A 14,366-nucleotide genomic window follows, 5' to 3' on the forward strand; every position below is an offset into this window, starting at 1 on the left:
GTTTGGACAAGAAGAGAATAGAAGCTTTCGAAATGTGGTGCTACAGAAGAATGCTGAAGATTAGATGGGTAGCTCACATAACTAATGAGGAGGTATTGAATATTATTAGGGAGAAGAGAAATTTGTGGCACACCTTAACTAGAAGAAGGGATCGGTTGGCAGGACATGTTCTGAGGCATCAAGGGATCACCAATTTAGTACTGGAGGCAGCGTGGAGGGTGAAAATCGTAGAGGGAGACCATGAGATGAATACACTAATCAGATTCAGAAGGTTGTAGGTTACAGTAGGTACTGGGAGATGAAAAAGCTTGCACAGGGTAGAGTAGCATGGAGAGCTGCATCAAACCAGTCTCTGTACTTAAAGACCACAACAACAACAAGGCTGGAAAGTGCTGTACCACTCACCATACTTGCCGGACTTAGTCTTTGTCGCTTCAACTTGCTTCCAGAACTGAAGTAAACGCTTCACAGCATTCGCTTTAGAACCATTATAGAGATTTGTCAGGCAATAGACGCTCCACTCGAACTATCTACACAACGGGCGCTGCTAAAGCTATCCCACGACTTTCACATCATTGTCAACAGGCTATACAGCACGACTGTAAAACTTTCAAGCATGTATCTACTTGGTATAAGCTGTGAATAAATAGTCATCCCTATTAATGTTTAACACTGTTATGTAGGTCTGTATGTAGATGCAGGTCAGTAACAATGGAAGTTAGGTCTGGAGGCGTACTCACATAACCTAATGACTGAGGCAATTGCTTGCGTGCAGCAGGAAATCCAAATTAGAAATCCGATGCTTTCTCCTTCGCGCTGCAAATGAATTTTCTTTTACAGATCGTGGCGTCGGACGCTGACGAGGCGGCCGGGAAGAAGGCCCTGGAGGAACTGGAGAAGCAGTTCGGAAAGGGGAAGGTCGTCTTCGTCAAAGCGGACGTCACCAACAGCAGCTCGCTGGAAGGTAGCACCGCATCTCTGGAACCACTGGAGGTGTCTTCCAGGAGGCCTCCAAGGCTCTTCCTCTTATTGATTCTACTGCCCACTCTGCATAACGCTAGCATAGTAAAGTGTCCTATCTTCCAGTTCGGTAGCTAAATAAGATTTTAAGGTGTTATGCTCAAGAGGGACGTGCTAAAGTAATTCTTTAGATTAGTTCTAGTTACCCTTGTGTAAGCCATTACAAGTGTGATCTCCCTTCCATCTCCTGTCTAAGCACGCTGTTCTGACGTGCATCATTTGGCTCACAAAGTTCATGGATGATGAAACTATATGTAAAAATTTTCAGACTGTAGTACATCGGACTGACTTCATTTGAAGGTATCTGCAAAATAGTTTGCAAATCAAATGTGAAACATATACATGTACTGCCTGCTTTACATTTTCTTTATTAGCAGCCCTCACGTGAGTGCATTCATTTTTCCCTGCAATATGCTCATTATGCTGTGTCTCCAATGCTTGCTCTTCTACATTACTCTTCCTCCTGACTCATACACATTTGACATTGATCCTTTTTAGGTTTGCAGCATGTGAGAACGCAGCTCTGAAATTCTGACAGAATATACTCCTATAGTTATTTACGGTTATGAACGGTTTGAAATGTTTGTATTCTTCCTTGTATGTACTATAAATATAAGATATCCGAAGTTTGCGGTCTAAGTCCTGTCGTTTTGTAAATTTCCTTGAGTAGTTAGATTTCATTGTAGCAAACGTTTCTATGTGTTCTTTAGATTTCTGTGCAACAGCTGGTTTCGTTTTATTATGTGGATTTCCTTTGCCTCTCTTATCACTTCCTATCAAAAGTTCACTCGCCCTTTTCTCTTTATGTACTGTATCAAATGGTTCAAATGGCTCTGAGCACTATGGGACTCAACTGCTGAGGTCATTAGTCCCCTAGAACTTAGAACTAGTTAAACCTAACTAACCTAAGGACATCACAAACATCCATGCCCGAGGCAGGATTCGAACCTGCGACCGTAGCGGTCTTGCGATTCCAGACTGCAGCGCCTTTAACCGCACGGCCACTTCGGCCGGCATGTACTGTATCAATCACGTCTGCTCACACACACAAACTTTTAAAATAGGTCTCCTTGCAAACTCTGTCTTTCTTATTATTTTTATTTAAGTGCTCTACCGTAGAATCTTTACATTGTTTCAGTGGCTGACCAGTATTTCATTTCGTGCTGGAGTTAAACTCAATGTTTTATCAAGTATAAAATTCTTCTGCCTTGTATAATCGCAGCTGCAGAAGCTTCCACAAAAGGATTACATCATTTCACCTCAAAAACTTTTGTTGCAATTGTATCTTCATCTTTGGTTTATTAGTTTCAGTTGTAATTATATTCTTCTTCCATATTCTGGGATAACTTTTTTCAATCTCGATCGTTTACCACTGTTTTCTTTTTTACGACGTTGATTTATTCACTAAGGAGATCTGTATCACTGCAACAAGGTTCATAGGATCCTTGATGGGGCAATCAAAGTCAAATTCATTCACTATGCTTGATCATTTCACTAAAAGCATCTCTCTCCCCCATCTACATCTATATCTACATCCATACTCCGCAAGCCACCTGACGGTGTGGCGGAGAGTACATTGAGAACCTCTATCGGTTCTCCCTCCTATTCCAGTCTCATATTGTTCGTGGAAAGAAAGATTGTCGGTATGCGTCTGTGTGAGCTCTAATCTCTCTGATTTTACCCTCATAGCCTCTTCGCGAGATATACGTAGGAGGGAGCGATATACTGCTTGACTCCTCGGCGAAGGTATGTTCTCGAAACTTCAACAAAAGCCCGTACCGAGCTACCGAGCGTCTCTCCTGCAGAGTCTTCCACTGGAGTGTATGTATCATCTCCGTAACGCTTTCGCGATTACTAAATGATCCTGTAACGAAGAGCGTTGCTCTCCGTTGGATCTCCTCTATTTCCTCAATCAAGCCCATCTGGTACGGATCCCACACTGGTGAGCAATATTCAAGAAGTGGGCGAATAAGTGTACTGTAACCTACTTCCTTTGTTTGCGGATTGCATTTCCTTAGGATTCATCCAATGAATCTCAGTCTGGCATCTGCTTTACCGACGATCAACTTTATATGATCATTCCATTTTAAATCACTCCTAATGCCTACTCCCAGATAATTTGTGAAATTAACTGCTTCCAGTTGCTGACCTGCTATATTGGAGCTAAATGATAAAGGATCTTTCTTTCTATCTATTCGCAGCACACTACACTTGTCTACATTGAGGTTCAATTGCCATTCCCTGCGCCATGCGTCAATTCGTTGCAGATACTCCTGCACTTCAGTACAATTTTCCATTGTTACAACCTCTCGATATACTACAGCATCATCCGCAAAAAGCCTCAGTGAACCTCCGATGTTATCCACAGGGTCATTTATGTATATTGTGAATAGCAACGGTCCTACGACACTCCCCTGCGGCACACCTGAAATCACTCTTACTTCGGAAGACTTCTCTCCATTGAGAATGATATGCTGCGTTCTGTTATCTAGGAACACTTCAATCCAGTCACACAGTTGGTCTGATAGTCCATATGCTCTTACTTTGTTCATTAAACGACTGTGGGGAACTGTATCGAACACCTTGCGGAAGTCAAGAAACACGGCATCTACCTGGGAACCCGTGTCTATGGGCCCGTTGAGTCTCGTGGACGAATAGCGCGAGCTGGGTTTCACAACCCAGGCTCAGTTGATACAAGTTCTGCTTTGGTTTGCCTTCTATTGTATGGGGACTTAATCGTGTACTGTGCTTGCATGATCCGCTCTCCTTCCAATTGACGCATTTGAATATTCACACTCATTTCCTTAAAATAAAAATATGAAAAAAAATTAATTTACGCATGTTTAAAACATCAAAGTTTCGTGAGAATTCGGTTCATGTTTGGAGTATAATTTTGTTGCTTACCACCAATTACATCTCTTGACCAGTGACTCATTCAGGGCGCCTCTTGAAAACATTTTTCACAATTAAACACAGAGGTACTGGCACTATGGTGCTGCACTCACTGAACTCACAGCAGCTTCTGGTACAGTGGGCATTCTGCTATTTGTGTACGTAAACTAAAATAATCGACAATAATATTGATTCAATATTGTTCAAATAATGTGACATTATTACGTGACACCTTTGAATCACCTGCTTACTTGCTGGCTGTTGAGAATGCGAAACACAGATGTACCAAAGCCTGGTAATAAAATTTGTCTTAGATATCTTTCAAATAACGGATAATAATTTTATGTCTCACTGTTTATGTCGTGTAATATTTCTGCTCACAAACTTGAGATCATTTTGCTTATAGCCGAGGCTAAGAAGCACCGGCTTACTGCAGTCTACTTATATAATTTATCTTAGGTATATCCTGTAATCCTGCTGGTACCTGTTAAGTGCACTTGATGGATTACTGTTGTTTAAACAATTTTATCAATCCTATCGGCAACGTGCAGGAAAAATCGTTTAAGTGCACGTAAATGATTTTTGCGGTACTGAATGTTGAACTGTGCACTTAACATAATTGTGCCACGTCTGTTTAACTTCTTAGAGCGAGAACCGCCCTTAACTGGTTTTTCTGGACGAAAGATACTCATTTTTTGATATGGAATGCATGAATAACCGAAAAATGATAAAATCTGCACTTGACTTGTTTTTGCAGTAAGCCAACGGGTGGTGTGTTTTTATGAGTACGTGTCGACACTATTATTAATGATGTCCGTTTATTGTTTTTGCAGAGGCCTTCAAGACAGCCAAATCCACATTCAACCGGCTGGACATTGTTATCAACAATGCAGGCATGATGAGAGATTCGGCCTGGGAGAAGGAAATCGACGTCAACATGGTAAGTGGGAGATACGGAAGAAGAAGGACTGTTACGAAAGAGCGATGACCGGTATAGAGTTTAGAGCATGGCTTCTACACTCTATGACCACATATAAAGAAAACACCTTTAGGAACATGTGGGAAAGGCTGCTGACTGTTTCATTCCTGTACAGCCACATTTTTGTTGAATTTGCATCGACGAGTCAAAACATTGCGACTACCTGCTTAACGGCGTGTTGGTCCGCCTTTGGATCGCAATGCAGTAGCGATTCGGCAAGGCACACATTCTACAGGCACTCAGTAGGTTGTATGTCGAACGTGATGTCTAGTCAACGGTCACACAAATCCCATAAATTGCAGGCTGGTGTTGTATGGGCATGGAGTTGGCGCCCGATAGCGTCCCAGATACGTTCAATCGGGTTCAGATCACGCGAGTTTCGTGGTTACTTCACGTCCGTGCAACGCCCGGACGGAACTCAATCTCGCTGTGGGCAGTGGTCATGATGTTTTGCCTTACCGGTGTACGGAGTCACAAGAAGGGTAATGTCGTATCATATTTCTATTTTTCTTAGGCCGGTATTACACTATCAAATTTCTTTGTCAAAGATTTGATCAAAGATGTGATCAAATATTCCGTCAAATATATTTGACAAAGATCTTTGACGTAGCGCTAGAAGGGGTATTACACTATCATCAAATTTTTCGTCAAAGTTCAAGATGGCTGACAACAACTTGTTATTAACCGCAGCAGTTGTACTTACCGCAATTACATTGTGTGCACATGCGGAAAAGATGTGGAGGAAAAAAGGGAACCATATATACTAGGTTGTCAGTCTTTAATTCCTGGGATTACAACTTGAAAATAAATTCAGTTGGGAGGAGCACACCACAGAACTGCAGAAGCGCCTTAACAAATCTGTATTTGCAATTCGAGTGTTAGCACACATAGGCAACATAAAAATGAAAAAGCTTGCGTACTATGCCTACTTTTATTCCATAATGTCGTATGGTATAATATTTTGGGGTAAATCGTAAAGTCAAACAAAAGTTTTCAGAGTCCAAAAGCGTGTAATACGTATTATTTGTGGAGTAAATTCACGGACGTCCTGCAGAAACCTCTTCAAAGAACTGGGTATACTAACTACTGCCTCTCAGGATATTTACTCCTTAATGAAATTTGCCCTAAATAATATATCTCTTTTTCCAACGAACAACTCAGTTCATACATACAATACCAGGAACAAAAATGATCTGTACAAGGACTTACAAGCATTTACTTTAGTTCAAAAAGGGGTCAACTACTCAGGAACACTCATCTTCAATAATTTGCCAGCAAACATAAAAAATTTAGTTACAAATGAAGATCAGTTTAAAAGAAGCCTGAAAGACTTACTAGTGGCCAACTCCTTCTACTCCATTGACGAAATTTTTAATAGAAACAAATGATGTATTTATTCATACTATTAGTATTGTTATTTCAGCTTAAAAAAAATTGATGTGTTCCACATCCACGAGGATCTCCTCAGCACGGATCTATGGAACGAAAAACTAATCTAATCTGGGTGAAGCCGTGGGTTTTACGACGACAGTAAAAGCATTCAACAAAACTTGTTACGTGAGCTTACAGTGGAAGACGTCAAGTCGTACATTAATTACTTAAGAATGGATGAGCATACATTTCTGTATGTGCTCAGTGAAGTGTATCCTCATATCACAAAGCACAATATTCACTCAAGAACTGCTACAGCTTCAGAAGACAGGCTCACTGTAACACTCCGATTCCTTGCTACAAGAGAGGGCTATGTTAGGTTAGGTTAGGTTAGACCACGTCAGGTCTCCAATCTTCTTAATCTATTTTTGTATTCAGGGTGCCTCACGTTGTAAAGCGCCTCATCAGCTTCATGCATCTCTATTAATTTTTTAGTTGTCGGCACACACCAATTGTATTTACCAGCAATGTTTATAAAAACACTACAGATGACAGAATGCTGTAGCAATGCTAGCGCTCCATGTGGTAACATGTCACATTGCAGTGAACAGAAGACAAGCGATTTCTTTGATCAAATCTACAGCGAGGCCCTAGATTTGATCAAATATTTGACGACATTTGACAAAGTCCATATTACACTATCAAATATCTTTGACAAAGATATTGGACAAAGAAATTTGATAGTGTAATACCGGTCCTAGATAATGATACACTACACCAGCCATGGGCAACCTTGGGCGACCCATGGCCTCATTCACATATTTAATCTCGCAGCCACCTAGTCACGTGACACTACAGCAGCGCTCCTAGCGCATAAAGTCAAAACCAAAACGTATGAGACATTAAGGTTATTTTATGTTTGGAAGGGGCGTAGGGGAGAGCCGTGCTGTAACGGCCTGTTTTTTGACTTTACTGTGTAAATGTGGTGGTTAGTCTTACATCAAGACATGTGCTAAGAATAGCATAGTGTAATGATTTTTATTTTTTATTTATGGTTCTTAAAGTAATAGAGCTGGAATCACAAGGCTTGTAGAAAGTGTCTTGCAGCATCGGCCACTGTCTTTTCTAAGATAACATTGCTTGTTAATTATACACTACAATGATACTCGTTCAATAATGATATCATAGATAACAATTGGAACTTATTGTTATTATTTCAACTTAGTTCGCCATTGTTTAGCTCATTGTTTTACGGACGCCGCAATAATGAAATACAAAATAATCTCCAGATCCACACATTCAACATGTGACTAGCCTTTACATTTGGCACACATAGTGTTTCCAGCCATCTCGATACATCGGCACCGTCACCTTTATGGATCTTCTTGTTCCGACATCCTGAAAAGACCCAGTTTTGTCCAGATTTTGAAAAATATTGTTACGAGCATGGTTCAAGTACCGAAGAGAAGTCAACTGTTAACGGAACATGTAAATACAGCATCAGTTTTATTTGTGTCAACAGGTTAATGTTGACATTGCAGTTCCATGTTGTGTATCCTGTATCGATGATGTAAGCACCTTCTGGAACTAGCACTATCATTCGAGAAAATACCAGACTTCTCCCATAGTAAGGGGCTGGAACTACTTGAGCAGCACCACAGGGAAGAATCGGGCAGTTCCCATTTGAATAGCTATGTGATAAGACGATTCTTTCTAAACGTATTACTAACAACGGGTCCAAGTTAATAACATTCGAAGTGTTTACTACGGGTATATGGGCCGTGAAGTGTATAGTGACGTGTACTTACACGACTAAAGTGTCTGCAGTCTAATAAACGTATCATAGATTACGAAAATGCGTAAGGATGGAAAGAGAAAGTGTCATTTTCCGGATAATTACACAAAAGAGTGGTCTTTTGTCAAGAAGGGACGTACGGCTCAGGACACTTTGTGTGGGCTTTGTACTGTTTTATCCCAGGACAGCTGTGAAGCATCACATTTCTACAAAGAATCATAGAAACAGATTCGCGGTAACATCGACATCACAGGCTGTTTCTCCATTAACGTTTAAAGAAGATACCCAGGAAGAACTGCTTGTTGCTGCTGCAGGACTAACAACAGCTTATAAAGTTGCCAGACATCATCAATCATTCTGTTCTCTTGACTGTACCATGAAACTGAATGCCGCAATGTATCCTGACTCCAAAGTCACCGCCAAGCAGCCTAGACCAGGACCAAAGCTATAGCGATTTCAAAACATATTCTTGCATCACATCTGCATCCGAATGCATAAAGCAATTGCACGAATTTTCCCTTTAGGATATACGGACCGACGCAGCGAACCATAAGGCTGAAAAGATGTTTCCTTTAGTTGTTCAGTGCTTTACCGAAACTGACGGAATCCAACAGAAGCTGTTGAAATTCTTCATGGGTTTGCAGCCGGATCATGTCGTCGTCCAGAGACAATATTTCGGCGGACCAGCTGGCCGCCATCTTCAGGTGAGTTAATGCTCGTGCACTGCCTCGCCGGAACTGAATTCCAGCCATTTTTTTCTTTATTGTTATTTAAAAACCTGTACAACAGGCAGGCTGTCAGCAGCATTCTACGCTGCTCTTCAGCCATAGAATACACAATGAGAAAAAACAGAAAGAATACACATAAGTTACAGAATGGTGGGCAATAAAACAGTAGACACATAAAGACAAACACAGAGCCGTTCACACTCGATGATAATCCACACTGCAAACTGTTGACACGATGCACAAACGATGAAGATGGCGATGGCACAGGTGAACGATGGAGTGCGACGGTGAACACTGAACACTAAACGCGATGGCACACACGAGACACTGATGGCGATGATCTCCGGCGCGCGTAAGTCCACGTAGCGTGTGCGAGTTCGGGGACCTGCCAAGAGGGGAAGAAGGGTGAGGGGGCGGGGGTGGAGAGGGGAGAACAAAGATGCCAATGGCTGAGGAGATGGGAGGAGAAGTAGAGGGACAGCAGAGGGGAAGCCCGGGGGAGGAGTGGGGAGAAATGGAGGAGGGAGGGAGGGTGCCCAAAGGAACAAACACAGGAAGAGGGAGGGAAATTCCAGCCACAACGACGGAAACCTTTATACACCACGGACAGAGCACCGCGCGTGCGCGACATTATGGGCAGTGCCTCCAGGCGGCAAGTAGACACGCAGCGCGCCAGCAGGAGAATACGACAGAAACAATAAATCGCAACAGCACTAGTTGGAAGAATCCAGTGATTGAAAAGACCGTTGTTGTTTAATGTCGGACAAAATCGGATTCCATATCTTACTTAGAGGAAAACCTTTACCCCTGTTAATAATATTACTTGCTAATCTAATTTCAATGGATTCTTTAAGAACACATTCCCAATAGCGAGAAGCAGAAGAGATCAATTGTGTCTTGTCATACATCATCCTGTTTCCTTCGTTAAGGCATTGTTCCGCCACTGCCGACTTCTCAGGCTGGAACAACCGAGTGTGCCGATGATGTTCCACACACCAGTCCTGAATAGTTCGAATAGTTTGACCAATATACTTCTTTCTACAGTGACGCGGAATTTCATAAACCCCGGGCTTCCTCAAGCCCAAATTATCTTTGACTGAGGCAAGAAGGGCTCTAGTCTTGGCCACCGGCGTAAAAACACTTTTAATATCATATTTTCTTAAAATTCTCGAAATTTTGGATGATATACTTCCCGCACAAGGTAAATAAGCAACAGCTTCAAAAGTATCCTCTATTGGCTCGCGTGACAGACCAAACTGAAGAGCACGGCATAATTGTTGTTCCGTATATCCATTCTGTTTAAAAACAATCTTCAAATGATCAAGCTCTTCTTTGAAATGTTCCTCGTCAGAAATGGCATAAGCTCTTTTCACCAGAGTCCGCAAAACTCTACTACGTTGGTGTGGGGGATGACTGCTGGTCGCATGAAGATAGCGGTCAGTATGAGTAGGCTACCGATACACACTATGTGCATAAGTCCCATCGTCCTTTCTTTGAAATGAAACATCAAGAAATGGAAGTTTACCATCAGTTTCAATTTCCATAGTTCAAAGAAAGGAGTAAGATATGGAATCCAATTTTGTCCGACATTAAACAACAACGGTCTTCTTTTCGATCACTGGATTCTTCCAACTAGTGCTGTTGCGATTCATCGTTTCCGCCGTCTTCTCCCACAGGCGCGCTGCGTGTCTACTTGCCGCCAGGAGGCGCTGCCCATCATCTCGCGCACGCGCGGTGCTCTGTTCACGGTGTATAAAGGCTTCCGTTGTTGTGGCTGGAATTCAGTTCCGGCGAGGCAGTGCACGAGCATTAACTCACCTGAAGATGGCGTCCAGCTGGTCCGCCGAAACATTGTCTCTGGACAACGTCATGATCCGGCTGCAAACTCGTGAAGAATATCAGCAGTTATTACGCCGGGAAAGTCTACGAAATCACAACATCGGAGTCAATTAGAAGTTTTGTCTAGACACTTTAAGACAACTGCAAATTCGATTAGATATATTAATCACTTTTTGTGGAGGCAATACCAATACCAACTTCGTAGGGCTCCATCGACGCGGCCTGCGGAAAATGTTTCACCAAATTAAGGAAGAACGAGGAAAAAATCTAGAAGGAATTGGATGCCCCGCCCATATTCTCCACAATACTGTGTTAAGCACTGCAGGAGTCTTAACTGTCGACATTGAAATAATCGTCATGAAACTATTCAATTATATTTCAATATAGACGGTACGGACAGAGATGCTGAAAGGGTTCTCCCTACACGTTGTTATCAGAAAACAGATCTCCGCGCTTCCCTCCAATGAGATTAAACTTGGCACCATTGAAGCCGCCAATGGCGGTGGTTTGGGGTCAGTGGAATGGACACTACAGTCATTGAATTAACTGTATCAGGTCGTTACGTCACTGTGATGCCAACTGCTGTTCAAATTCCTACTGCAGATGCGGTAGGATGCGCCAGAGCCTTACACAGAACACGATCGCCTTCCCTCTTGGTACTGCCACGTGGCCGTACACAGCCCGGTCCTTTTGCGACTGTCCATTCTCGTGACCACAGTTGCCAGCAATGCACAGTGGCTTTCTTCCTGCCAAGTTTTTCTGCAATATCGCAGAAGGAACATCCAGCTTTCTGTAGCCCTGTTACACGACCTTGTTCAAATTCAGTGAGATGTTGCTGATGGCCTCATTGACGCCTAAGAGGCATCAGTTCACCACGTTCCATCTCAAAGGTAGCTGACGTTCACAACCGTTAAAGTGTGTATTTAAAGCAAACCTGATGTGCATCCTTATAGAGGCACTACTGGCGCCGCTCTCATGCAACGGGCGTGAAATTTGAATGGACATCATCTTTCAGATGTAGAAACACACGTACCAACTTTTGTTTATGTCTCACAACTCCTTAGGAACATAGGAAGCGTTGTGACTTTTTTCCATCAGTGTAATTTCTATAAAGGATATTTAATGATTTGTCTGTTGCCAAAATTAAGTTTATTTCCGACAACTGTCAAAAGTAAGAAATCTGATTTCATACTTAATCTTTTCGGAGATAAAGTGCAAATGGGAAAAATATAATTTCATGAATGAGATTTCGATTGCTAGTCGCCAAATATCAGAACAGCTCCGAAAACTTCCTTTTGGAATATTGCTGTTGTGGTCTTCAGTCCAGAGACTGGTTTCATGCAGCTCTCCATGCTGCTCTAATCTGTGCAGGGTTCTTCATCTCCCAGTACCTACTGCAACCTACATCCTTCTGAATCTGTTTAGTGTATTCATCTCTTGGTCTCCCTCTACGATTTTTACCCTTCACCCTGCCCTCCAATACTAAATTGGTGATCCCTTGATGCTTCAGAATATGCCTTACCAACCAATCCCTTCTTCTAGTCAAGTTGTGCCACAAATTTCTCTTCTCTCCGTTTCTATTCAATACCTCCTCATTAGTTATGTGATGTACCCATCTAATCTTCAACATTCTTCTGTAGCACCACATTTCTAAAGCTTCTATTCTCTTCTTGTCCAAACTATTTATCGTCCACGTTTCACTTCCGTACATGGCTACACTCCATACAAATAGTTTCAGAAACGACTTCCTGACACTTAAAAAAAATGGTTCAAATGGCTCTGAGCACTATGGGACTTAACATCTGAGGTCATCAGTCCCCTACTTAAACCTAACTAACCTAAGGACATCACACACATCAATACCCGAGGCAGGATTCGAACCTGCGACAGTAGCAGTCACGCGGTTCCGGACCAAAGTGCCTAGAACCACTCAGCTACCGCGGCCGGCTCCGGACACTTAAATCTATATGTTAACAAATTTCTCTTCCTCAGAAATGCTTTCCTTGCCATTGCTAGTCTGCATTTTATATCCTCGCTACTTCGACCATCATCAGTTATTTTGCTCCCTAAATAGCAAAACTCATTTACTACTTTAAGCGTCTCATTTCCTAAAACAATTCCCTCAGCATCACCCAATATAATTAGACTACATTCCATCATCCTCGTTTTGCTTTTGTTAATGTTCCTCTTATATTTTTTCATTATGTACTATCATAGTTCTCACTGAATATATTCTACGAAACTCATTTAACTTAGATTTACTAGTAGGTATTTTCATATTGTAATCTGTATATACTGTATTTAGTTTACCAATTCATTTTTGAAAATCATATTCCCCTGAAAATTTTGAGTCGCATCATCAGCAGAGAGGAGTGAGTTTAACTTCATCGAATTGTTTAAGCGTGCCTCAGTATTTATCCTAGAATTTCACCTACAAACTGCATCGTGAATGTAAATATTGAACAGCATAAGAGAAAATCTACAGTCTTGTCCCCCATCTTTATTTTTTGTACGCCTTCTATATACAAGATTATTGTTTTTTTATACAGAATTTCGATAGCTAATGTAAGGTGCAAAGGAAGTGCTCCATATTCCCCATAAGTTTTCTCTAACCACATAAAAAGATCTATTAAAGGAAAATGTGTTTCTTTGTTCAAAATTTCTCTGCCTTTCAATAAACCGCTGAAAAATAAAAACTGCAACAGTCTTTTATCGCATCAGTCTAAAGAGAACCTGTTCTTCCACTAGTACACATTAGTTTTGTGTTAAAAATTCTTGCACAAAATTTATGTGCTGTAAGCGTATTCAGCTGTTTTTCTCAAGTATATTTTTCTCCTTTCCCATTTATCGATTCTTTTTCTTTCCTCCAGTTTCGTGGTACATCTTCCTCCTTACAGCACATGGCAAACAAATGTAACAATGTAAGGTGTAGCGATAATCCTCCATATTTAATTAATTCTGCACTAATTCCATCTAAACCTGTTGCTTTTCGATTTTTGTTGTCGTTCTGAGAGATGCTGTAAGTTCTTTTGGTATTATGTCGTATAAGTCGTTTACTTCTGTTTCTGGATCTTTTTCTTTCTTCTCTTCCATATTAGCATTATATCACAGGTTTTTATAGTACATATTCCAATCGTCTTTTGTAATATTATTCAAACGAGTTGTGTCCTTTTGTGTATTGTTTAATGTTTGCAAAGATTTATACGCTATCTGCTGATGACCATGAATATCATGTTCTATACTAGTAATCTATCAGTCTCAGGATTGCTGCTGGTATCTCTTCCCTACTTCGTTAGTTTAATTCCTGATCTTAGATGTATTTGTTTTCCATGGCAGGCATAGAAAGATACTTTTTATATACAGTTTGATTTTCTTGTATTGCTTTGGCAATTTATATTGACCAAATTTTTATTCCACACCTTCAGCGATATTTCTGTGTGTTTCCTAATGACTCATTTGCAGATGTTTTGTCGCATTTTCATTATTTGTCCATTCTTCTACAATCGTCTGCCAGGTAGCTAGTTGTTCTAATTTTTTCTTAACATACAGGGTGTCCCAAAAAGAATGACCCCATTTTAAATAGAACTATTTATTAGGAAGAAGGGCTTAACACCAACAAATTGCATATTAAATTACTCAGAAAAGACAGAAGTTTATAAAAATCCATCATAAATGTTCAATATGTCTTCCATTGGCTGCACAGACGACATCTAGCCGATAGCCAAATTCATCCGAAACTGTG

General features: G+C 41.2%; 1 protein-coding gene across 1 annotated transcript in view; it reads left to right on the forward strand.

The window, feature by feature from the left end:
• LOC126251729 (15-hydroxyprostaglandin dehydrogenase [NAD(+)]-like) overlaps positions 1-14,366 on the forward strand; it is a 53,165-nt gene that overhangs the window by 17,131 nt on the left and 21,668 nt on the right. Inside the window, exons 3-4 of the mRNA XM_049952333.1 lie at positions 841-964; positions 4,746-4,852. Of these exons, the coding sequence (XP_049808290.1) occupies positions 841-964; positions 4,746-4,852 (231 nt within the window). The remainder of the gene's footprint in view (positions 1-840; positions 965-4,745; positions 4,853-14,366) is intronic.

Source organism: Schistocerca nitens, chromosome 4 (genome assembly GCF_023898315.1).
Source record: "Schistocerca nitens isolate TAMUIC-IGC-003100 chromosome 4, iqSchNite1.1, whole genome shotgun sequence".
Taxonomy (NCBI): domain Eukaryota; kingdom Metazoa; phylum Arthropoda; class Insecta; order Orthoptera; family Acrididae; genus Schistocerca; species Schistocerca nitens.